Genomic DNA, 27,416 nt, shown 5'->3' on the forward strand with positions numbered 1-27,416 from the left:
TGTAAGACTGCTGAAAGCAAATCTCTCAGCCTTCTTTTATCTGAAAAGAACCAGAGGAAAAAAGACATACCTACAGGGCTGTTTTCAAGAACAGTAAAATGAATGATGGACTTCTAATCAGGAACAAATAGCAACATGGTAGACAGGCAAAAGGTTTTAAGTTTTATGAAGAAATTTGAGGGGTGCCTGGGTGGGAGAAATGGTTGAGCATCCCATTCTTGTTTTCAGTTCAGGACTGTGAGATCCAGCCCCATGTTGAGCTCTGCCTGCAGCGTGGAGTCTGCTCAAGACTCTCACCCTCTCCCTCTGCCGCCCCCGCTGCCCCCACCACGCAATCTCTCTGTCTACTTCTCTCTCTCAAATAAGTAAATCTTTTTTTTTTTTTTTAATCTTATTTATTTATTTGACAGGCAGAGATCACAGGCAGGCAGAGAAACAGGCAGAGAGAGAGGAAGGGAAGCAGGCTCCCCGCTGAGCAGAGAGCCTGATGCGGGGCTCGATCCCAGGACCCTGGGATCATGACCTGAGCTGGAGGCAGAGACTTTAACCCACTGAGCCACCCAGGCGCCCCTCAAATAAGTAAATCCTTTAAAAAAATTTTTAGTTATTGATTTTTCTTTTAATTTTTTAAAAAAATTTATTTATTTGTTTGAGAGAGAGAAAGACCACAGTGGGGAGGGTCAGAGGGAGAGGGAGAGAGAGAGAGAGAGTCCCAAGCAGACTCACAGACTCACACTAAAGTACAGATGCAATGCTGAGTCTCCATCAGGGGCTCAGTCTTAGGACCCTGAGATCACTACCTGAGCTGAAACCAAGGGTCAGGTGCTCAACTGACCCTGCCACCCAGATGCTCCTCAGTTTTTCTTTTCCAATTGCTATGTAAATAACTAAAAGTAAAGCAGATACTGTTTAAGGTTTTAACTAAAGAAAAGCACAAACTGGAGATTAGAGAACATGGATTTATAAAAATATGCATGGACTAAGTAACAGTTTACTTGTTTACCACTATTTATTGCTATTTACTGCTTATTAAAGTTTACTGCTGTAAAATTTTGATTTCAAATTGTATGCATAAGTCCTCAGAAGTAGTTGGTTTCACGTAACAGTGGCTTAAACATTTTATATTTGTTTTATCTATAATTTTTATGCTTTTATTTACTTAGATTCCATGATATTGTGATTAATGAAATATTTTTTGTATTTATAGTTGTTTAAAATAGCATTAATGGCATGTTCAAAGGGAGAATGATTTTTTTTTAAGGTTTCAATTTATTTACTTGAGGGAGAGAAGAGTGAGAGGGAGGGAGGGAGAGAGAGAATGAGCACAGAAGGAGAGGGTGAAGCAGACTCCCCGCAGAGCAGAGAGCCCAGTGCAGGGCTCCATTCCAGGACTCTGAGATCATGATTTGAGCTGAAGGGAGGGGCTAAACTGACTGAGCCACCCAAGTACCCCGAGAGAATGATTTTATTACATATTTTCTTCCACAGTTGTGTACATAGTTGTTTACTAAGCTTTGAGACAGTTAAAGCGTATTTTTTAAGATGTGGTCACAGGGCCATCACAATTGCAGTTTTTGATGACTGTATCATATTTTGTACTTATCCATTATTATGTTGTTAAACAGGTAATTTCTTTGTTTTTGAAGTCTGTTATAGATAATACTATGGTTAACGTACAAATAGGATATAATTTCTTTTTGTCTTGGATAAATTCCCAAGATTTATACTTACTCTATTCTACTTTTTTTTTTTTTTAATTCTACTTATTTATTTTTTAAAGTAAGCTCCACACCCAACCTGGGGCTTGAACTCATGACCCTGGGGTCAAGAGTTGCATGTTCCACTGACTGAGTCAGCCAGGTACCCCCTATTATGTTTTATTTTAATTGTTGTTTTAATTAATTTTAATTATTAATGGTAATGTACTTTACATATAATTTTATTTTACAAATATTTGTATAATGTTAGTTTTGTGTGCCAGAAAGGTGAAGTAATTGGTTCAGAGTTCCATGGATAATAAGCAGGCTGGCTACAGAGACTGTGCCTCTTATAACTTTGCTGTGAGATCTCTTTTTTGATATGTCTTGCCCAGTTAGCTTTCTCAGAAAAGGGTTACACTTATTTTCAGTCAGTTTAACCATAACTTACCAGTATTGAATGATAGATTAAAAAAAATAAAATTAACCAATTTAATAGATATAAAATGATATATTCTGCAAACGTATTTGATAAAGAAGATTAATTCAAAAATAAAAAACTAAGTTAAATTTTTGTTCATAAAGAAGCTTTTCTTGTTTTTACCATTATAAACTTAAAAATAAAAGGGAAATTAACTAAGACTCTTGCTAAAAGAAATGGTATCTTGGAAATTCTTAGAATGAGTCCTCTGTTTTTAGGGACTGATGACATTTTTTAATAAACTTTGCTTTTAAGTATTTTGTTGTAAGTACTTAATTGTATGAAAATACCACAGTTTGAGAAGAGTTTTCTATTTGTCAATGATAATTTTTAAAATTATCTACTTAATATGAATGTTTTAAATTCTAAGGGCACTACCTGTTCATAGTTGAAAATTAAAAACCGTGCAGGAGGGTAAGATACTTAATTAAATACTTAATTAAAATACTTTAATTAAAAGGTAAATATTCCCTTTACCCTGGTACCCTAATCTCAATTCACTAGACCCGTGAAGGGGGTGCAGGATGAGAGGCCCTGAAATGTATCACTTCGGCATAAAGATTATTTTGAGTTAAAAGTAATAAAAACCCAGCAGATGCAAGAAAAGTTCTCTGCCTCTCCTGAAACTGCCTAACTTCACATTGGAAAGGAGAGCCTGCAACAGAAAGAACTATTATCAGAGACTTCCCTTTACCTAAGGAATTCTGTCTGAATAATAGGACGACCTTGTTTTTCCAAATCCCTCATTTCACCTTTCTGCTAATGAGGTCTCTCCCCTTTGTATCCTCAGGCCCATATCCTGCTCCTTAGAAGGGTCATGTTGCTTCCTTGTCTTTAGAATTTCATGTCTATGTGGATTCTCCATACTTAACCTATTAAATTTTATTATTCTGTCTCTGTCTTTATTATTAATCTGTCTCATGTCAGTTTGATTCTGAGTCCAACTAGAAGGACCATAGGGCAGAGGAAGATTCTCCTTCCTGACACATGTCACAGCATTCCGCTATCCCATCTGCCATTTATTTTCCAGCTGTAAGTACTATTAAGTATTTGTAAGAATTTTTTAATATAAAAGTCTGACTTTCTTTCTCTCTCTCTCTTTTTTTTTTCTGGTGGAGCTGCGAATTTTTTGGAATTGTGAATATTCTTTTGAAATATGGAGCCCAACTAAATGAACTTCATTTGGCCTACTGCCTGAAGTATGAGAAGTTTTCAGTATTTCGCTACTTTTTGAAGAAAGGTTGTCCATTGGCACCGTGGAACCATATTTCTGAATTTATAAGTCATGCGATTAAAGCACAGATGAAATATAGGGAATGGTTGCCATCTCTCCTGCTCGCTGGATTTGACCCACTGAATCTACTATGCAGCTCATGGTAAGAAATCCTACTATACTAAAACTTTTCCTTTTTGAGTGAATATACTACCTTCAGTTTCTCCTAATTTCTTAAGATTCCCATATTGGGAGAAGGGTGTGTGTGTGTGTGTGTGTGTGTGTGTGTGTGTGTGTGTATGTTTGCACATGATGGCTAGGTTCGAGTGAAGGAGTAGGGGATTCCTAATAGTGAGATTGAATGTAAGAGTCCTAATAAACAGTAAGAGGTGACTGGAAGGGAGTAGGGAAGGATGGATTCTTTGGAGAAGGCTATTTTTTCTACTTAGGCCATCTCTCATGCTCTTAAAAATGCCTGTGACTCGTGGAACCAGAAAAGACCTCGAATAGCCAAAGGAATATTGAAAAAGAAAGCCAAAATTGGTGGCATCACAATTCCGGACTTCAAGCTCTATTACAAAGCTGTCATCATCAAGACAGCATGGTACTGGCACAAAAACAGACACATAGATCAATGAAACAGAATAGAGAGCCCAGAAATAGACCCTCAACTCTATGGTCAACTAATCTTCGACAAAGCAGGAAAGAATGTCCAATGGAAAAAAGACAGCCTCTTCAACAAATGGTGCTGGGAAAATTGGACAGCCACATGCAGAAAAATGAAATTGAACCATTTCCTTACACCACACACAAAAATAGACTCAAAATGGATGAAGGACCTCAATGTGAGAAAGGAATCCATCAAAATCCTTGAGGAGAACACAGGCAGCAACCTCTTCGACCTCAGCCATAGCAACATCTTCCTAGGAACATCAGCAAAGGCAAGGGAAGCAAGGGCAAAAATGAACTATTGGGATTTCATCAAGATCAAAAGCTTTTGCACAGCAAAGGAAACAGTTAACAAAACCAAAAGACAACTGACGGAATGGGAGAAGATATTTGCAAATGACATATCAGATAAAGGGCTAGTATCCAAAATCTATAAAGAGCTCAACACCCAAAAAACAAATAATCCAATCAAGAAATGGGCAGAGGACATGAACAGACATTTCTGCAAAGAAGACATCCAGATGGCCAACAGACACATGAAAAAATGCTCCACATGGGGCGCCTGGGTGGCTCAGTGGATTAAGCCGCTGCCTTCGGCTCAGGTCATGATCTCAGGGTCCTGAGATCGAGCCCCGCATCGGGCTCTCTGCTCCGCAGGGAGCCTGCTTCCTCCTCTCTCTGCCTGCCTCTCTGCCTACTTGTGATCTCTCTCTCTGTCAAATAAATAAATAAAATCTTTAAAAAATAAAAAATGCTCTACATCACTCGGCATCAGGGAAATACAAATCAAAACCACAATGAGATACCACCTCACACCAGTCAGACAGAATGGCTAAAATTAACAAGTCAGGAAATGACAGATGCTGGCGAGGATGCGGAGAAAGGGGAACCCTCCTACACTAATGGTGGGAATGCAGCTGGTACAGCCACTCTGGAAAACAGCATGGAGGTTCCTCAAAATGTTGAAAATAGAGCTACCCTATGACCCAGCAATTGCACTACTGGTATTTACCCTAAAGATAGAAATGTAGTTAAAATCTTTAAAAATAAAATAAAATAAAAAAGATAGAAACGTAATGATCCAAAGGAGCATGTGCAACCGAATGTTTATAGCAGCAATGTCCACAATAGCTAAACCATGGAAAGAATCTAGATGTCTATCAACAGAAAAAATGGATAAAGAAGATGTGGTATATATATACAATGGAATACTATGCAGCCATCAAAAGAAATGAAATCTTGCCATTTGCGTCAATGTGGATGGAACTAGAGGGTATTATGCTTAGCAAAATAAGTCAGTCGGAGAAAGACAACTATCGTATCTCCCTGATATGAGGAAGTGGAGATGCAACGTGGGGGGTTTAGGGGGTAGGAAAAGAATAAATGAAACAAGATGGGATCGGGAGGTAGAAAAACCATAAGAGACTCTTAATCTCACAAAACAAACTGAGGGTTGCTGGGGGTAGGGGGGTCAGGAGAGGGTGGTGGGGTTATGGACATTGGGGAGGGTATGTGATGTGGTGAGTGCTGTGAAGTGTGTAAATCTGGCGATTCACAGACCTGTACCCCTGGAGAAAATAATACATTATATGTTAATGAAAATAATTTTAAAAAGGCCTATGACAGAATGATTGTAGCTGCTTTGGAGATTTCTGTTGTCCTTTAGTCTACTAGAGTGAATACACTCATCCTGTAGCATCTTGTCTATTTGAACTTGGTTTCCCTTAATAAATACTGATTTGTGAAGTAACTGATGATATATGAAAGTTGAGTCAGGATTTTTCTTGGGCAAGAAGAGGACACTGTTTCTGCCAGCCTCCAGCTTTTGCAAAAGTTTTAAGTGTCTAGATAGAACTGAGAAGGTAATTGTAGCAATGAAAGAACTCTTGGTCTGATAAGTCAAATGAGAAAATGGAATGAATGTCTCTAAGAAAATGGAGCACATGGATATTTTATAAAATTTCAGTGAAACATCTAGATGGCTTCATTCTTGTGCTTCAAAAACTAGTGTTCCCCTCTCTCTTTGCCTGCCTCTCTGCTACTTGTGAGCTCTCTCTGTCAAATAAATAAAATCTTAAAAAAAAAAACAACTAGTGTTCACTGAAATAATGTTTAGTCAAATACTATATTTTGCATTTCAGCAGAAAAGTGCTTTGATATCTTGTTATTTGAGTTTTTCATTAGAAAAGAGGTCCTCTTTGTGGTTCATGCAGGCAACATTAGTGTTCTGTACTTGTATGTTTAGTTTGTTCTTCTGGGACTCCATCTTTCCCTTGGTGGCTTCTGCACCTGCATATGATGAACAGGTCTGTAATTGGTTGGATCCCAGTACCTCACCTTTTTATTACATCTGCCAAATATAGAATTCAGGAATTTTTACCAAGTAGAGGTTTTATGCTTAGGGCTATCATCCCTTTTGATACTAAGTGTTTCAGGTATGTGGTTTATAAGGAAAAACTGCTTTCTGGTAGGTTGTTTGAGGTACATAGAAGTAAAAACGAAGTTGAGATATGCATTCTGATTCCCATTTTACCTTTTTGTGTATAGCTTTACAACAGGTGGAATACCTAATTGTATTTACTTCTTTCCTACTGGCTGACTAATATCCAGCCATTTGTCAGATACTCATTGTTGCAATTCTCTCTATATCTTTTCAATAAAATTTCGTAGAAATCCATTGTGTTTTTAGATAATTAAATGAAATATAAAGATTATTGACAATTCATTGAGGAATTACTGATCTTTAAAAGTTATTTGTATGTGCTTATTTGTCTTAACTCCCCATACATGTGCATGCATACTGAGAAACACTTGCTAAGAAATGATCTATCTAGCTATTGACAAAGTCATTTAAGTACCCTTAACTATTAGCTTAGTGAATTTTATGGTTGTTTCGGGCTCCTGACAGCGAACAGCAGTTGCCTCTCAGATTTCTAGGTTTCACTCTCCAACTGCTGCTATAAATCCAGGCCAGCACGTGGGGTAGCTATGGACAGCCCTGACAGTATGCCTCTGTTTCTCTGTCACCCAACGAGGTGCTTGTCCTCATGGCTCCCACTCTCTTCTTCGCAGTACTCTTTGTGTTCCTCCACTGAAGCTACTAGCTCGACTCTGTACCACTTGTCCATTACTTTCAGCCTTCACACTAACTTCTGGTTTCTGGTTTATTTTTTCTTTAACCAACACTTAGTAGGCACTATTTTAAGTTTGGTACTGTATTAACTCATTTAATATAGAATACAGTGGATACCATTATCTTTGTTTTACAGAGAAGGAAGTTGAGGCCCAGAATATTGAACATATACTTGCTGAAGCTCACATAGCTAGTTAGTGCTAGAGCTTAGGTTTGAACCTAGGCTGTCCCGTAGTGTGGTTCAAGTCTGTCTCTAACCATTGTGCTCTGCCGCCTTAGTCCTGTGTGTCCACATGGGCCCTATAGTTACATCACTTAATTTCAGCTGTCTTAATCCCTTGCCTAACCTGGGAGGGATATGTCCCAACTTCTCTTGCTCCTTCCTATTCCTAAGTTAGGAAGAACCTATACAGGGAAAAAAAATTAAACATTGCCTCTTTTCCTTTCCTCCTCAGCCAACCACCTAGACTGCTGGAAGGAGAGGGAATTATTTAGCTTTATTCTCCCAGAAGGCTTTGTAAAATACACTCGTCTAGTCCCCAGTCCTGATATAGGATCTTCCCTCTCTGCATGTGAATAGTTCGTTTAAAAATTTGTGTGTTATATGGAGTACCTAGGTTGCTTAGTTGTTTAAGGGTCCAATTCTTGATTTCGGCTCAGGTCATGGTCTCAGGAATGTGAGATTGAGCCCTGTGTTGCACTCTGGGGACTCTGGACTGGGTGTGGAACCTGCTTCAGATGCTTTCTCTCTTCTCATCCCTCTGCCATCTGCCCCCCCCCCCCCCCGCTGTCCCCCCCGCCCCGCCCGGGGTGATGCTCTCTCTCTCTGTAAAAGGAAAAACAAAACAATGTGTGTCTTATATTTCTTGTCATATTTCTGTGTGCGCTATTCATTGGGTGTGTTAGGACAGAGAAGAATTGAGAACCAGTAAGCTACAATTTATTTTGAAGTAAATTGTAAAACTTCCATATATCTGGACTGAGAATACCACTTACATATATTTTACTCCAAATGAGTAACTTTAGTCACTTTATATTCATTAGAAAAATACAATGGAAAATTTCACTTTAGCAATGAAAATGCTTAACATGGTCAAATTTTTGTTCACTGATCTTTTATTGAATGTATAAAGCTAGTGTTTATGCTGAATATGATAAATGTTTTGCTTTCTTTGATCAAATTTACATTCAAAGAGCTGTTACAAGAAAAATTCTCCCATAAAAATTCCAATGTGTTGTTAAAGTAGATTTTGGTTTTATCTTATTTATATCACACATAAGTCTGTTGCTTACTCTTTGTCATGTAAATTATAAATGTCTTTCCTAGTATTGCTTGCCTTAAACAGTCTTAAAAAATGTATCTGGCTGAATAATTGCCTGTCATAATATAATCTACAGAGTTGAAATATTTTTTCAACTTTAAATGCAAGACTAAGTACACCCCCCAGCCCTTGCCCAAATGTAATAGGTGAATAATAGAAAGTAAATGTCATCTCTGCATTTAGTTGATTAACTGTCACTTGTTTATGATTGTACAACTGCTTTGTACAATGTAATGGTCAATGTAGTACAGTGACAATACATTTTTAGTGGCATTATCAGCATTTATAGAACATACTCACCATTATATTAACTAAAGCTGTATAAACAGATTTATTTTTTATGTGTGTGTTTAGATAACTCCATAAAAATGACTTTGTGTTTGGTCATAGTGAGACTTAAAGCACACTTTAGCAGAAAAATGAAGCCATTAAAAAAGAAATAAGGAGCTAGAATTAAGTAACCTTTGGTGCAGGGTACTAGAAAGTCAAGGAAAGTTGTTTACTTTTGAGTATATTTTATCATTTTATTTATTCTCAATATTTCCTGATAAGTTGTGATTTCACTGAGAGCTTCAAGAAGTGGAAGATTTTCCTAAAGCATTTGTGCTACACTTTTTAAGATCTTTCTTATTTATGCTCGCATATTAGAGAATTAAGAATTTGGGAAATAATTTTCATACTCTCTAATCAGTCATTTCAAGGACGCTTTGACCCTGAGTTACTTAAGTTATCTTTGAGATGATATGTTGAGAGTATTACTCAATTTCTTTCCTTTCATTCTATTTTTCCCCCTTTCTTTAGTCCTTGCTCAGAAATGTCTTCAAAAAGGCAACCTTGGAAGGAATTTCTGAAGTAATTACCAGAGGCCATAATCATTTTATTTTTATTTGAACAGTGTGATAGAGTAGGGGAGTATCTAGTTGAGTACAAATTCGGTAATCCTGTTAGAATCTGGAGTTACCCTTAAGCTGTGACTAAATTTCATGTGTATAATATTTTAAGTCCTATCAAAAATGCAATACTGAAAATTTCAGACCACTTCTAGTAATAGCAAACATTTATGTAACATTTTTGTTTTAAAAGTATGTTTATATATTGTTTCATATTATTTTCACCAAAATGAACTGAGGTAGGCAGGTTAAGTATTATTCTCATTTTAGAGACCAAGATCTAGGGCTTAAAAACTTAGGCAAAAAAAAAAAAGAAAAAGAAAAAAGATAGAGTGAGAGGAAGAAAGAGAATTTAGGCAACATATTTGTAAGTAGTAGAGGTGGTATTAGAAGCCAGAACTTTTCTTACACTAATGCTCTGTTCAGTAGGATTCAAGTGCTTATAAAATTGGGGGAAGTCTCCTCTGGCTGAATTGGTAGGAAATTTTGATATTATTGTGAAAAAATAGAGGGAAAACTATCTTGAACACCTTTCAGTCCTTAAAGACAAAACTTATTCTGGTACATCTTTTAGAACTGAATCTGTAGTGGGGAAGGTTCCTGGGAGTTGGACAGAAAAAGTTCGTCTCTCCCATATATTCGGTTTAGAGTTAACTTTGGGTGTTTGGGCATTATCCTTTCAAGGGTGTTAAATTGTGTGTATGTGAGGGGACCAGTCTAGGTTCAGCAAAATAGTCCGAGTGGGAGGAGGTAATGGCAAATCCACAGATGGCGCTGGTGCTGTTTCTCTTTTTCTTACCATTGATGCTGAGAAACGGAGATTCTCTGGTCATCTACTGGACACTGTACACAGAATCGATTCATTTTCTTCTAGGAACCTGTAAATGATTATTTGTATCCACTGAACTTCCTCCAGTTACACGATTATTTTCTGTGCCTCGGTTTTCACTCTTCCTTCTGTACTGTAATGTTGTAAGAATAGTTATGTGGTGTCTGTTTTCAGGATGAACCCTTTTGTGTCTAATGGTGTGTTAACGTCTTCCCAATATAGGATTGACTCAGTCAATGATGATACTCTTATCTTCACTTTGGAGTTTACCAATTGGAAGAGGCTTCCTCCAGCTGTTGAGAAGATGCTCTCCACTCGTGCCTCAAACTCTTGGGCTCTGCAACAACATATTGGTAAGAAAGTACAATTTTAAACATGTTTCGCTACTTTTTCTTCTCTTCCTCCTCTAGCTATGTTATAATTTTAAGCGACCAGAGTCAATGGAGAGCATACATTCAATTGGGCATCATTTGCATTTTCTTTATGTGGGGAAAGGATGGGGCTGTGGTGGTGATGATGGGGGTCGTGGTAATGTCCTTCAACAAAAGTCATATCTGATTTGGTAAGTTTAGCCTCAGGAACGGGTATTTATTGATATTTTTATTTAATGGTATCCTTTTATTTCTAGTAAGGATTATGTAAACAAAAGTGAGTCCTAAAATTGTTGTTAGTGTATATTTAGTTTGTACTCAGAAAAATTCTGAACCTAATTTTCGTCTTAGGAGTGTGTGTGGATTTGTGTTCTCTCTTTAATAATTTGTCATCTCTAAAAGGAACTATTTCCATCCTGTATTTATACCTGTTCTTACTGAATGCATGCCAGTGTGTTGGTATGATAAAACTGTCAAAGTGAGCTTGGTGAAAATTCTGTGAATTGACTGATACTTTAAATGACTGTTTTAAAAGAAATTCTCAACTTCCTCTCACTAAATTTTTTTAAGCTAGTTATAAAAAAAGCATACAGCAGAAGATTTTACACAAGGAAACCAGTTTAAGCTGAACATAATATATTGCCAAGTATTCCTATTTACTTATTCAGATTTATTTTACTTTAACTATATTTTGTTAAACAGATTATATGTCTTAAGTTGGGAAAATTATTTCTTCACTGCTATTTTTGTATGAAATGTAGCTCTTCATAAAACATGTTGAATAGGTTTTTAACAAGTGAACTTATGCATATGTAGAAATGTGTCTTGTAATTTCTTGCAAAATTACATTTAAGTAAATTTTTTCAACCAAAAGCAGACATTCAGGAAAATATGCTCTTGAACTGAGGTGTATTCAAACTCTTAGAGAGTTTCTATTGAAGAAAAAAGTAATCTGTTTGGAGTCTGAGTCTTTTCATACAGAATTTCTTTAATGATAATGTTGGAAAACTCACTTGCATTTAATTCTTAATGTTGAAAATTACATCTTCTTTTACTAATTATGTATCTGAAACAGCAGAGAACAAATATCTATTCAAAATAGATAGAATATGAGACAATGGATTTTGGAAACAAAAGTCAAATGAGGGAGCATATGCCAAATGGGAAAATTACTGCACTGTATCAATTAGTAAAGATATGTGAGAGTTTACTCTGAAGACTTTAACATATGGCAGGTTTGTCCAGATGAAGGTAAAACTTGTGCATGAGTACATTACCCTGCAGTGGACTAAATCCATCAAGGGCTTCTTTATTTAATTAGGCACTAGGTAGAGCTTGTGTGGGGTAATAATCATTATCTCTAAGAGGATTTTATTTTGGCTGAAGATTTGCAGAAGTCTTTCTCAGAGGTACTAATGTAGCTGATGCTTTTCTGGCCAACTTCTCTAGCTCAGTCCTCTTTTCTTGGTTCCACTCCCATGTATCCAGCTGCACTTTGTATTTCCCACGTTCTGACATATCCAAAATGTGAACTTGTCGGTCGTTTTTCCAACTAGTTCTGCTCTTCCTTCTGTATTCTGGTTTGAGAAGTGGAATGGTTTAGAGCTATTGACCCAGAGTTATGAGTTTTTCTTGGCAGCTCTTTGTTACTAGTTTCATCATGAGCAGTCTTGTTCAATAGGGATGATTTTGCGCCTGCTACTTGGCAAGGTCTGCCAACATTTTTTTGTTGTCACAGCTGGCAAGGGGGCTCTTGTCATCTAGGGGGTAGTGGTGAGGGATGCTGCTAAACATCCTACAATGTGCAGGGCAGACAAAGAATTAGCTGGACTCAAATGTCAGCAGTGCTGAGTTTGAGAGACTGATGGACGTTGTCTCTTGAGTTGGCTGGTTTTAGGAAGGCCTTTTAATTCCTATCATGGGAAGCTTTTTCAATCCTGTTCTTATTGCACACTACTTAGGAAAAGCTTGCATTCTTCCGGCTAGTTACACTGGTCTCTCAAGTTATACTTTACTGGTTCTTCTTGTGCAGATAATGGGAGTCATTTAATGTCAAATTTTATTTTAGTAAGGCTGAGGAAAAGACATGTGCATCTACTTAGTTGTTTGAATTTCCAATAGTATTATGCTTTTCTTCCTTTCTTTAGTTAAAGGCTCTCTCTCAATATACCCAGCTTCCCTTTTTGCCTTCAGTTTTCGGGGCACCACATTTCTTTCCTTCTTTTTTTTTTTTTTTTCCTTTTTTCAATAGGATCCAGGCCCCAAATGGAGCCTGATTCAAGGGTTGAACTCATGACTCTGAGATCAAGACTTCAGCTGAGATCAAGAGTTGGGCACTTAACTGACCAAACCATTCAGGCACCCTGACACTCCCATTTCTGTATATGGTTATCTTTATTTGGATCTTTAGTTGTAGGATTTCTGGTGAGCAGAAACATGACCAGAAACAACACCAATGGTGTTGTTTTCTGTGAGCCCAGAAAAACAACTCTTGACTACCTCTCAAATATATGACAGTTTTGCTTTTACCCACTCTCTCCAGTAACTTATCATGGTAGTAGAAAATACATTGTCAATATATTTCTTTAAATTTTTTTTTGAAAAGATGCTTCTTGCAGCTCTACAACTATTAGTGAGCTCCTAGATAATTTCAGCTCCGTACCTTGTTAGGTATATTAGTATCTATCTCAAGGAAAGGATTTTCTCCATTTTTTTTTAAGGCCCTTTTCAAGTCTTGGAGATGCCACGTACTTGGTCAAAATTCTCCTTTCCTTACCTTTTTCCTCCATAAGAAAATAGCAAGTTGCTCTGGTAGTTTATAAATAAAAAGGACAACTAGTCTCTTGCTGCTCATCTTTTAATCATCAAGTCAGATTTGTCTTCAAAAAGTTGTTTTGTTTTTGTTTTTGCACGAGAAAGGAAATGTATACCAGGTAAAATTTACTGACTGTTCACAGCTTTAATGACAATTTTTAAATCATGTGCCTTATATATATACCTTATATATACATCTTAGAAACATCATTTTAACCATGTAGTAGTATACTTTTTTCTTTTTTAAGATTTTATTTATTTGACACAGAGAGATCGCAAGTAGGCAAAGCAGCAGGCAGAGAGATTGGGGGAAGCAGGCTCCCTGCTGACCAGAGAGTGTGATGTGGGGCTCTGTCCCAGGACTCTGAGATCATAACCTGTGCCAAAGGCAGAGGCTTAACCCACTGAGCCACCTAGGCGCCCAGTAGTAGACTTCTTAATAAAAAAACTTGCCAATCCTGACCAGCTGTCCAGGATAAAGTCTAAGTAATTACATTCTTAGGGATAAAAGCACTTGGCTTAGTTCATTCCCCCTTTAATGATCAAATATGTATAATTCTATCCAGAGTATTATAAGAATCCGAATTCTACAAAGAATCTAATAAAAAGGGCCCCAGGGAACTCTCTTGATCTATTCATTTCAGTGTTCTTCTGCTTTGTTCTTAAAAGGATTGAAAGTAGTTTATACATGTAGATTATCACAGAACAGTGAAGCAGAAGTAAAAGGTGAAAGCAAAAGAAAAATGAAAAGTAATATTGAGGATGGATCTAAAATGGAGTCAGGGAGAGCTTGTAGATCTGAAACCTGTCTGTGGATAGGCCGTAAGTTTGGTGCTGACTAACCTCTCTAGTCATTGACACTCGGTTACAGAGATCATTATGTAAAACAAACTTACTACTCAGAAGTAATATTCATGGACAGTTTTCTAGACAATATCTTGGCAGCCATAGTTTCTTAGGACTTTATTTTGCCAGTCTTCAATGTGGGTTCTTGCTATCTTACATAATTATAATTCAATAAAAGTAGATCTTCGGGGATCATCAGTAGAGTGTCATCCAGGTATTAAGGTATCTGTTGCTATGACTTGACCAGGGCTAGATTTATAATATCTGGAGGAGTGGATGACCTATATGTACTTCAGCAGTTCTCTCTAAATATTATATCTTTCAACTCCATTTCTTTAAAAAAATTTTATTTATTTAAGTAATATCTACACCATACACGGGCTCAAACTCATGACCCCAAGATCAAGAGTCACTGGCTCTTCCAAATGAACCAGCCAGGCACCTCTCAGCTCAGTAGTAGTAATAATAGTAGTAGTTAACAATGAATCTAAAATTATACTACTTAAGAAGCATCAGTGTACAGCTATTTTATGTTGCAGGTTGAGTTGAGAACAAATTTTTAAAAGATAGTTGAGCTTCAAAGTAGAAGCAAAACAAAAATGGAACATAAAGATTGATTTGTGATAGGTTGAATGTTCTGTTTGTAAAACCCAAAGAACATTATGAGAACTCCTTGCTAAATATGGTGGGCTGAGCAAGTATCCACAACCAGCATTTCCTCTGAAACTTTGAGCAGTACTGCTCAAGTTTTGGATCAATCTTCGGAGCAATCCTCATGTACTCTTCATGACAACCCCCTGCCTGCAGTAAGTACACCAAACTGACAACAGTAGCACCTTATTTTAAGAGATTGTTACATTTGCATTTAAAAAATTGAGGAATAACTACCAGAAACAAATTTAGCAATGGCTTATCTATAATCCTTTCTGGTACTATTTTTTCCCCCAGCTTTATTGAAATATAGTTGATGTATATAACATTGTATAAGTGTGAAGTATATCTTTTTGGTAATAATTAACCAGCATTCCAGTTGTCTACTCAAGCCGTTTCTAGTTTAAGGTAATAAAATGTATCCAGTTTTATTTATTTATTTGACAAACAGAGATCACAGGTAGGCAGAGGCAGGCAGAGAGAGAGGGGAAAGCAGGCTCCCTGCTGAGCAGCGAGCCCGATGCAGGGCTTGATCCCAGGACTCTGAGATCAGGACCTGAGCCGAAGGCAGAGGCTTTAACCACTGAGCCACCCAGGCGCCCCAAGATATATCTAGTTTTAAAAGAACATTTTTCTGTTATCTATAGCAAGAGCGTGTATTTTATGCAAAAGGTGAATCTCATTTCTTGAAGGTACATCTTTCAAGATATATATATATTTAAAAGTTATTGATTTATTTACTTTGACTAATCTCTACACCAACGTGGGGCTCAAACTCCTGACCCTGAGATCAAGAATGCCATCCATGCTTTACTAACCGAGCCAGCAAGGTGCCCCTTAAGGTGTATCTTTTATAGCATTGAGTTACTTGTTAAAAAGATTGGAGGTGTGGCACAGCCTTATTTCTGGCTAGTGGAGAGTTTTAACTCTTCTGCTACTTTGTCTCTCATGGTAGTGACATGTCCATGTCCAAGGAAAGGTCAATAAAAGCTACAAATAGTATAGTGGTGTATTTGGTAATGAGTATTTATACAAATGCTGCGTGGTGGAATTGCTCAACTAAAGCCTACCTGCTTCTTATTTTAAATACTGATGAGCAAAAGTCCAACTTGCAGTTTTCAGATAATTACGTTCAGTAAATTGAAAGGTCTAAATTTGGTGGGGATCAGGAAAATATTTGGAGTAAAGAGTTATTCTTTTTAAACGACAGGAAAAATGGTGTATTATATAGGACCATGCCCATAGAATTAATAAAGCTCCATATTTGGTGAGACTCAGAGGACACTATTCACGGTGGTTTTCAACTCTGGAGGCATTTCCTCTGGTTTGAGGCATTCTCACTAAGAACCCCAACAGTAATTGCCTCTCATCTTGAAAAATTAAACATGTGATCTTCTATTTATAGAGTAGGAAACTTGACCTCCAAGATTCCAGCCATATTGTTGGCCTTTATAACTCCAGCAGAATCATGCCTTGATTAACAGTGTCCTAAAGACTGCCCTTATTGTTAGATTTAAGAGCCAGACTTAGTTTTGTTTTTTTTTATGAGGAATTTATAGTTAACTTAAAATTTTAACAAGATTCCATCTGCCCACTTATAATTTTAGCTTCACACAGCCTCTTACTAATCCAAGTGTAGCATCACTAGCATTTCTTACTAATCTGCATGGGCGTGTGTGTGTGTGTGTGTGTGTGTGTGTGTGTGTGTGTGTGTATGTGTGTGGTGGGGAAATTCTTGCTAAACTAGGTACTAATGGGTTGTAGCTATAGTTGCTGGGACATTTTGCCATTAAAACTGTTCTGATGTTGTCAGTAGTCTGTTGGTAAGCTAAGAGAGGAGAAAATGTTGCCCTATAGCAATTATAACAGAATTTTTAATGATTTTTTAAAAAAAGATTTTATTTGTTCATTTGACAGAGTGATAGAGTGAGAGCACAAGTAGGCAGAGCAGCAGGCAGAGGGAGAGAGAGAAGAAAGCTCCCTGCTGAGCAGGGAGCGCTAGGCGGGGCTGGATCCCAGGAAGCTGGGATCGTGACCTGAGCCGAAGTCAGACGCTTAACTGACTGAGCCACCCAGGCACCCCTAAAACAGAATTTTTAAAAAGTATTTCAGGTTTCACATCATCAGTATTATTTGAAAGACCATCTTACTCCTCCTGCTTATGTACTGTGTTGGATATGTGCACAGGCGGATCCCGGGGACAGCTGTATCCCAGTTAAAAAAAAAAAAATTATTTTCTAGACCCAAAATACCTATTTTAGGGTGGAAAGCCAATTAGAATAGAAGCTTTAGCTCCTGAGAGCTTGTTCATTTGAGAATTTTTAAATCATTTAGTCTGTAATTTTAGTTACAAATATGGACCACAGGCAGAAGTCTTCAGTGAAGAGAAGCTATCATGTAAGTATTTCTGTAGGTGGACATTTACAAATCTCGCTGTTTATATCCATTAATTCCTTAGTGAGTGGATTCTTTAATTCATGTCAGCTCTGTGTTAGACACTGACAGAATTTATGAATGAAGAAATAGAGTGAGCATAGTTCTTTAATGCAGTGACTAAGGGAATGATGATGCCAGGTGGTGGCAGAGGCTCAACTTGTTTTATAGATTAAAGGGTCTCAGTTCGTAAAAACAACAACATTAAAGATTTGATTAGATAAAGTGATTATTTATGTAATAAGATTTCAGATAAGCCAGAGGGAGATAGGATTAGCCTTAAAGAGACCCATCTCTTTGAGAGAAGAAGAGTAATGAAGCTGGTGTGGTTGGAGATACGTTTATAGTTGGAGAACTAGGCCTGCAGATAGAATGGGCCCTGCAGGCCTCCTGTTTCGCTTTGAAGTAGGAAGGAAATGGCGCTGGGGAGACTTAAGTGACAGTAGGGTGGGAACCAGATGTTTGAGAATGGTGGTTGTGGGAAATGAATGAGGGACTAGGAAAGTAGGTCCCTTGTAACCCTACAGACCTGGTAGAGGTTGCAAGTGGTACTAGCTTGTATGATTATGGGATCATTTTTTCCCCAGCATCGATTCTCTTTCTCTGTGTTGAAGTGCAGAAAGAGAGTGGTTAGATTGGTCCTGGGGATTGTCAGAACCTTTAGAGAAGAATTGAGGATGATAAAAATAATGTAAGTGATGGGCCTCGTGGAATCCAGTCTGAATAGGAAAGGACATGAGAAAGGAAGGGATCTGATAGACCAGTGGTAGGAAGAGTCTGGGGACCTGAGGTCTCCACGTACTAAAGATTGAGTGTACTGGCAGTAAGGGAGAACAGAGTCTGGAAGGACAGGCAATAGTCTATGCTCGAATTTAAAGACAGAAAGCCATAGGTCTGGAATTGGTGCAGAACCATGAGAATGCTCCATTTGCCTCCTAGACTTTGTGGTAGGTGTGACAGGGGTGGAAGAATGAGAAAATTCTGGGTGAGAAATTGGTCAAGGAAGTAATTTCCTGGCGAGGATCAGGCCTCTGTGAGGACAGAGGTGGAGAGAGTTTTCTCTCCAGAGTTCTAGATGTAGGTGAGTTTGTTTATGGTAGAATGGGGTATCCCGAAAACTTTATGGAATAGTTATAGAGACAGTTAAAATTTGCTTTATAATATTGAGTCTCATTTTTTCCTCTTGTCTCAGATTACTGTGTTATAATACCCTAATGTATTATAACCCTAATGTATTTTTCTTTCTTTTTTTTTTTTTAAGAATATGTTTTCTAGGAGATTCTAAGACCATGATTCATTTTGTATTTTGATAACCACCGGAAATTGCTTAGGCTAGATGATTTTAGTAACTTGCAAATATTCTAGACTCCAGAGAGGCATTCTAAAAGTACGAAAGAGGAAGATGAAATTGCTTATCAATGATTAAGTTCCCTTTCATTTTGTCTTTTCTCTTCTCTACTAGTGATGTAGTTGTAAGAATTGAGTTTTTGTCTCTCCCCTACCCCAACTGAACACACATGACCCAATGCTTTGTACCCATGTTTCCACATGGGTTAGAAAAACGTTTTTTTGGAAAATCTGTGTAAGAATGACTACTGATAGTTGGGGCATCTGGGTGGCTCAGTTGGTTAAGCAGCTGCCTTTTGCCCAGGTCATGATCTCGGGGTCCTGGGATCGAGCCCCACATCAGGCTTCCTGCTCAACGGAGAGCCTGCTTCTCCCTCTCCCTCTGCCTGCTGCTCTGCTTACCTGTGCACGCTCTCTCTCTCTCTCTCTAATAAATAAATAAAATCTTTAAAAAAAAAAAAGAATGACTACTGATGTGGCAGCTTACTTTTCTGTACATGTTAGGAAATGGAGATAACATGAAATGAGTTTATTACATCATTAATAGGCTAATACAGGAAAGGAGTTGAAATGCGAATAGCACAAAGTAATACCGTGGTGGTTAACTTCCTAAAAACATGACTTTTGAAATATATTAGAGTCTTTGTAGTACTTTATAGTGTGATGGAAGTGACCACAATAATTGTTTATACAAATAGAGGTTTGTTCATTCTCCTATGATGCAGTATTTAAGAGTTCTTGGACTTAAAGATGGATTATATACTTTTTTTTCCCTAAAATACCACTGTTCTGATTTTTCTTAACGTTCTTTTTCTTGGTGATAAATAGGTATCAGTAGTATGAATCCTAGTGCATATTTTCTAAAAATTCTGTTGATTTAATGTAAAGGTGGTATTTTAACTGAGTGAAAAGGAAACCACTTTCTGAAAGAAAGCTTTGCTTGGGAAGATAATTCTGAAAACAGAAAGTACTTCTATTGTTAAGTGATTTTCTTGCCAAAAACAATGTGTGTCAGCTAGAAAAACTCTCATATTGATGCGTTTAAAATAGTTAGAAACCATTTTCTTGGGTTTTGAATGCATTTCATAAACATGTAGAGAAGCAAAACTTTCTAATTAGCTTATAAACTGATAACAGAAAAAATAGAAATTTATTGGATAAATTTTGATAAAAACTTTTGCATAATTAGTAGGTGGGATCGGATAGTATCCTGATTAGTTCAACTAAGCTACAATGTATTCCTCCCATTTGGACCTCATACTTTAATAAGATTTTTTTTTATCTAATATCTATATATCTAATATCTAAAGCTACATTAGCCCTTATATCCAAATATTGAAATAAACTGGACCTAGAGCCCAATCTTGGAATTGCCAAGTCACTACGAATTAAATTTGTAAAGCTTAATCAATCACCTCACTCTTGTTAAAATAATATTAATATTAATATTTTTAGTAAAACTAAAAAAGGTTTTATACCTCTAATAAACATTTTTAAAAAGTATTTCTTATTTTAGCTTATTTGTTAAATTTTATGTATTTTTAAATTTTATTTATTTATTTTTTTAATTTTATGTATTTTATAGTACAAATATTGTTAACCTAATAGTATATACATATTATTCATATGTAATTAAGTATTTACACATTGGGGTTATATACTCAAAGACTTTTCCCTCATTGAGTGTGTAGTCAAAACATTTGGGGAATCACTAGATTAGGTGGTGTCTAGGATTTGTATGTTATTGTATAGTTTATAAAATGCTTTTGCAAATGTGTTCTAACCTGAACCTCATCAACAGCCTTTCAATGCAGAGAGGTAGCATCATGTCCATTTTATAGATGAGGCATTATGCCCATGTTACAGAGGAAGAACTCAAGGTCAAAGTATTTAAATGACTTGTCCAAGGTTATACAACTTGTTAATAACGGCTTCTCAACTCCAGACAGGTCTTTTTACTATATGGTACTATTTCCATTCATTTTGCTTATTGCTCTTCTATTGGTCATTCCCCATGTTTTGATTTCCTGCCCTAATCTTTCTGTTGTTTATTTTTCAGAACCCTCAGGTAATTGCTTTTTGTATGTTGTCTAGAGTTTTTGGTTGTAATCAGTGGAAGGGAGAGAGACTATACTGGTAAATTAAGAAAGACTGGAAACAAAGGATGGAAGCCAACCAGAAAGACAGTATATTCATGTTGGAAATATAAATTGTACTAGATGGCCCAGAAAGCAAATGAATGCATTTAATGTGGAAAACCGTGCAGAGGAACCATAGAAATATAGTCCAGGCAGATAGATCATTTAAATATTGGCATGAGGGCAGGCTGGGGATGATTGGTTGTGGAAAATACAGACAGTGGGTATGTATGATGTACATGTAGTTCTGTGCTATAATAAGGTTGGCATTAGTAAGCATAATGAATTAAGAATTGTGGAGGGGCGCCTGGGTGGCTCAATGGGTTAAAGCCTCTGCCTTTGGCTCAGGTCATGATCCCAGGGCCTGGGATTGAGCCCGGCATCGGGCTCTCTGCTCAGCGGGGAGCCTGCTTCCTCCTCTCGCTCTGCCTGCCTCTCTGCCTACTTGTGATCTCTGTCTGTCAAATAAATAAATAAAATCTTAAAAAAAAAAAGAATTGTGGAGTTTAATTTTGTCATGTTTTGTCTTAGTAAAACTTCATAGAACATGTAGCCTTCTATTTTCAATGTTCTGTCAGTACATATAACAAAAAGAACAAATTTGAATAATTCTGTATAGGAATGTAAGGTTAAATGTTGTTTGCTACTGCATGTATAGATAAACTAGGTTTAATATACTAAAGTGATTGGGTCAGAAAAGTGACTTAAAATTATAATATGGTTTCAAACATCATTTTCTAGGCTACCATCAGTGCCATAATCCAAGAAGACAGACATGTATTTAACAAATTAAAATCTGGTTTGTTTGTTTGTTTTTTTAAAGATTTTATTTATTTATTTGACACAGAGATCACAAGCAGACAGAGAGGCGGGCAGAGAGAGAGGGGAAGCAGGCTCCCTGCTGAGCAGAGAGCCGATGCGGGACTCGATCCCAGGATCCTGGGATCATGACCTGAGCCGAAGGCAGAGGCTTAACCCACTGAGCCACCCAGGCGCCCCTTAAAATCTGGTTTTAACAGGTTTTCATGAAAGTATGTTTTTATGTATGTAGAGCTTCTGGGCTATTTCCCTGTTATAAATTGAAGACATGGCTTGATCTTCTATCAGCCTAGTGGTAACACATCTGGAAATACCATGCATCACTAAAACTTTCATAGGAATTTTGAGAGCTTTGAAATATTGCATATATGACTATAAAGTTCCCTTAGTATTCACTGGCATATTACACTAAGATGTCACTGAGGTGTATATTATTGTCTGTGTTAATAATCTGCTGGTGAAAGATTCCCTTCAGTTCAAGTGAGTATAGTTCTTCCCTCTCAGTGTTCATGGTGCCATTGATCTATTGTGCTCACAGGAGAAAAACCAAAATGGTACAATTAGAATTGTAACCAATCTCAAGTAACTATATGCCTTTTAAAAAAATATGTGAAATGGAAAGATCTTCTAAAACTTAGGATAGTTTCAGTGGCTTAGAAGATGTTAGAGAACTATTTTGGGTTTTTCAAACTTCAAGGAACCCTAGGCTTGGAGTCAAATCACTTGGATCTAATATCCGCTCTTCTGTTGATGTATAGACTGTCAACATGGGCAAGTTACTTAAACTTCTCATAGCAGACGTGTGCTGGTCCCTGGGGGCTTGATCACAAATGATTACATTTCCACATACATATTACATATACATGCATACACACACACACAAACAAATAAATGGTTTCTTTAGCTTTGAACATAGTGGGGTGGGGTAGTCAGATGGCCTGGAAAGGCTTATTGGTAGGAGACTGTGCGGCAGTCAGAGGAGATCTCCTCAGCCTGAAGAGTTTGTAAGTCGGTGATGTGTCAAGTCAGAGAAGCTGGCGAGGCATTGAGAATCCTTTAGCCCCAGGTGGGGCTCCCAGGTTCTACAGCCATCCTTCACTTTCCTTCTGGGTGTGTAATAAGGCTCTATCTCAAACGATTTGCAGAAAGAAGAGATTTCAATTGAATAAGATGCATATTAAACCCCTACTGAATATAAGTAAAAATTCTCTTAACCAACCTCCCTGTAACTCACATATCCCGATCTTGTCACTTCCTCTGTCAGTCCCACCTGACCATGCCCATGGTTTGCTTAGTGTTTGCAGCAGACAGACTACTTTCTAGTATGCCTACGTGCTGGTGTTCATACAAGCTGAGTTGTGTGCTTCCCAAGAATCAATTATGCTTGTTTCTAAAGCTTTTATGACATTTGTACATACCCATTGGCCTTAGGCCCAGTTGTTGTTCCTATATTACTGGGTGAGAGGGCTTCTTTATTATGTAATAGTTCAAAATGGTTAACCTACTCATTGAAGTTGAACCCACTTACTCATTTGGAAACCTGTGGGCTTTGCAGTTTAGGCATGCTTTTTGTATGCATTCTTGCTTATCTCTGTGTTGCTCTCCTCACCTGTGTTTTCCCATCTTAGAAGTGAGAAAAGGATTCTTCCTTTAAGTTTGCAGCATAGGGTAAAATTTAAACAAGATATAGATATAGAAACACTAGAAATAATTGTGCTATGTATTGTAGATGCTGTAGTCCTACTGTCTGTAATGGAGAGTCTATGAGTTATGGTTTAAGAAAATTCTCATCTTTTCTTAGATTCAGAATTATGTACCAAATCAGGTAACTCCTTAGCTTTTCTTATTTGGCATTTTGAAAAACCGTGGTTTGAGGAGTTTCCCACACTCTTAATAGACTACATTTAAGCCAGTAAGCTTAAAGTAAAATGTTAGGTGATGGATTAACTTCAGTGGTTTGGAAGGTGTTGAAGATACTAGAAAATTACAATGGCAGGTCCTACAGGGTATTAGTTTACAGAACACTGGACTTGGAGTCATCCCAGCTGGTCTGATATCAGCTGGGTTCCTGATAGTACTTGCCTCTGCTGTTCTGATCCTGGTCTGTTAATCATTATTACATTTCATGAGGATTTATAAAAAATTTCTTAGACTAATAAAAGACTTGAGATTTGATTCATACATAAAACCAATAGTTGTTTTTAACACTCTCAGTTTCTATGGACATTAGCTTCTTCTTTTTTTTTTTTTTTTTTAAGATTTTATTTATTTGAGAGAGAGAAAGCATGCAAGCACAAGCAGGGGTAGCAATAGAGAGAGAGGGAGAAACAGACCATCTGCTGAGCCGGGAGCCCGATGTGGGGCTCCATCCCAGGCCCCTGAGATCACGACCCAAGGCAGACTCTTAGCTGACCGAACCACCCATGCACTCTGACATTAGCTTCTTTAGTTAACACTTCTCATCTTAGAAAATGAAATGCTATCTTAATGATTCTTAAGTAAGTACCTCTGTATTGTCCCCTAGTTGGTAATTAGCTTTTGGCAGCAGTAGTTTTAAGTGTGTGTGCATGCTTTGGGGTCATAGGCACTTGAGTTTGAATCCTGGCTCCACCATGTACAAGATGTATAACCTTTGGAAAGTTACCTAATCCTCTTAAACCTGTTTTCTTACCTCTATAGGTGTGTGATAGTCTATGCCTCATAGGGTTAATGAAGATAGATAATGTTTGTGGAGTGTCTGGGCATGTGACATAATAGGTACTCAGTAAGTGCTCCTTTCCTCTCTATGTCAGTGTAAATTTTCATTCAGTGTCATAGATAAAAAGAGGAAAACTTCTACAAATTACTTGTTTATTCACTTGGTGTGGTCGGTCGAGAGACCATTTGCAATAAAACAGAGTCAGAGGGATATGATATTTGCTGCTGTTAAGTTTCTATCATTTCTAAAATTAGTTCATCCGTTTTTTAAAAAAGATTTTATTTATTTATTTGACAGAGAGAGATCACAAGTAGGCAGAGAGGCAGGTAGAGAGAAGGGGGGAAGCAGGCTCCCCGCTGAGCAGAGAGCCCGATGCGGGCCTCCATCCCAGGATCCTGAGATCATGACCTGAGCCGAAGGCAGAGGCTTTAACCCACTGAGCCACCCAGGCACCCCTTGCCATATCTTTAGAATGTGAACGTTTAGTTTTATGTGACCCCGAAACTGACTTTTCAATGTGTGGCCAGCAACTGAAAAGAGAGGAATTGGAATGGTGTAAAAAGAATAAAAGGAATAAAGTTTGTTGTGGTCATACCCACCCAACAAATCTTTCAAAAGTAAGCTAAGTAACATAGGCTTTCTCTTTTGCTACAAAGAATTAGAAAGATTGTAAAAAGAAAATTTAAAAAAATTTCATCTTTCCTTTTTTTGTTTCTCCAGCCTCTGTTCCATCCCTCACCCACCTTTGCCGTTTGGAAATTCGGTCCAGTGTAAAACCAGAACACCTCCGATCTGACAGTTTTATCTGTCAGTTGCCACTTCCCAGAAGCCTACATAATTATTTGCTCTATGCAGAAGTTCTAAGGATGAATGAAGTTCCAGAATTGGCAGTTACTCAAGGTGGAGAAGTCAGCAAAGCTACTTAATGCAGCTCATGTCTTACTCTGAAAACCACCAAAACAAAGAGCCATGCAGTACAAATTCTTCATGATTTTATAGTCATAAAAGATGATTTTTGTTTGTGTGGTTGGTTAGGTTTGTGGGGGGCAGTAGTTAAATGCAAATGTTTACAGTTGGCTTCCTGGTTAAAAAAAAAATACTGTTAACCTCACTTATGTTGCTTTATAACAGATTCACCAGCACATTTTTATGTTGTAGATTCATTTACCTAACATTTTTTGCTTTATTCTGTTAATGAACTGTGATGCTGCTTCTAGTGCTAACCATGGCATATTTCTGCCTATGATTCTGTGTTTGCCTAGGCCTAGGAGCTTAGAAAGAAATGCATAAAACTTCCCTGGAAGTGTACACACAATGGGGTTGAATCTATTATTATTATTATTATTATTTTATTTGAGATTGACTATCTTTTATGTTTATAAAAAGCTTTTATATTCCATTCTCATCTCTTCATTTAGTCAGTTTTATGAAGAATTTCTTCTCATTGGCTTTTCACAGATAAACTCAGGGGAGAACTTTTTTTTCTTTAAAGAATATAGAAAATGAATAATTTTGCTGTTATTGTTGGTTCCCCTCCCCCAGTTCTTGATACTCTCTTTGACTGAAAGAAACTCCCATTTCTGCAAAAGCAAGACCAGACTAAACTCTGAAATAGGCTCAGTTGGAAAAAATTAGGTCAGTATTGAAATAAAGAAGCATTTTTCCACATTTAGAATACAAATCAGGAGACTGAGAGGGGCATTTCTGTGGCACCATCTTTAAAAAAAGACACCTATGTATTTCCGAGTCAGTTAGTATCAAATAAAACATTCAGCCTCCGTTCAGCCTCCATTCAGCCTCCAAATCTAAGGGCAGCTTTGATCCTATGATGCAATGATTGCCAGTTATATTAATATTATAATGTTCTTCCTTTTTGTTATCTAGATAGGTTATCACATGGTCCTTGATCCTATGAAATTTGGACCTCAGAATTCTAGGTTAATGAGACACCATCTCATTGGTTTTACAGATGCTCAATATAAATCTATGGTCAGAGAGAACTAATCACCGAATCAGGTGAGCTGTGGTAATATGCCGTTGGGACCAATCTTAAAAGAAAGTTTATGAAAGCGTTATTGTCATGATAGACAACTAGAAAGTGAGTCCACAGGAGGGCAGGTCTTCTGTCCTAATGGGATCCTGTGGCTTGAAATAAATGGGAGTGTGTCAGCCAAGGCCATCCCTGATAGGCCTTTGCTATTTGATAAAAGCCGTGATGAAGACCAAATAACGGAGCATTGTTAAGGTCCAGAGGGACAACTGAACTCGGTGCAGATTAGAGCTATAGTTGCTGCCTGTGGGTGGAGATGGTGTTTGAATGTGGGTATACAGCAGAAATAAGTGTAGATGTGGAAAACCAGGTGGAAATTCTGATACTTAATAAAGAAATTCCAAGAATGTATGTACTGTGTAGTAATTTTTAAATGTTGTTCTAATCTTTATTTTTCCAAACCCTAGGTCTCCAGTTTTGAACATAACTGGTTTATTATTAGGGCCAAATGCACATAGAATGTTTCATTTGAGGGTGAGTCTTCTTATGTGTTTTTGTTCATGTTCAAATGTGTAGTAAAAATTAAACTATCCATAACATCATTTAGATCTTGTTCTTAAAAATCTGAAAATGGATAATTCAGAGACATTTAAAAGACCCTGCTAGGGGTGCCTGGGTGGCTTAGTGGGTTAAACCTCTGTCTTCGGCTCAGGTCATGATATCAGGGTCCTGGGATCGAGCCCTGCATTGGGCTCTCTGCTCAGTGGGGAGCCTGCTTCCCGCTCTCTCTCTGCCTGCCTCCCTGCCTACTTGTGATCTCTCTCTGTCAAATAAATAAATAAAATCTTTAAAAAAATAATAAAAGACCCTGCTATTTAAAACATAAATATAAAGTATAAAATATATCTTTCTTTTAGATTACTTTATAATAAAATATTTATGATTTCTATGACTTAAAACAAAGATTCAGTGAGAAATCTGAAAGTATTAACAGGTAGTGACTTATAGTTACCAGTTATTTTTTTATTAAGATTTTATTTATTATGGGCACCTGGGTGACTAAGTTGTTGAGCGT

At 37.3% G+C, this 27,416-nt stretch overlaps 1 protein-coding gene across 6 annotated transcripts in view; it reads left to right on the forward strand.

The window, feature by feature from the left end:
- ASB3 (ankyrin repeat and SOCS box containing 3) overlaps positions 1–26,983 on the forward strand; it is a 107,274-nt gene extending 80,291 nt beyond the window's left edge. For 5 of the 6 annotated variants that reach the window (XM_045978721.1, XM_045978722.1, XM_045978723.1 and 2 more), the window contains 3 exons: positions 3,291–3,554; positions 10,457–10,587; positions 25,072–26,983. In XM_045978721.1, the coding sequence (XP_045834677.1) occupies positions 3,291–3,554; positions 10,457–10,587; positions 25,072–25,277 (601 nt within the window). In that variant the 3' untranslated portion in view covers positions 25,278–26,983. The remainder of the gene's footprint in view (positions 1–3,290; positions 3,555–10,456; positions 10,588–25,071) is intronic. The other variant, XM_045978719.1, reaches the window with a different exon arrangement.
- The last annotated feature ends 433 nt before the right edge of the window (positions 26,984–27,416 follow it).

Source organism: Meles meles, chromosome 15 (assembly GCF_922984935.1).
Source record: "Meles meles chromosome 15, mMelMel3.1 paternal haplotype, whole genome shotgun sequence".
Classification (NCBI taxonomy): domain Eukaryota; kingdom Metazoa; phylum Chordata; class Mammalia; order Carnivora; family Mustelidae; genus Meles; species Meles meles.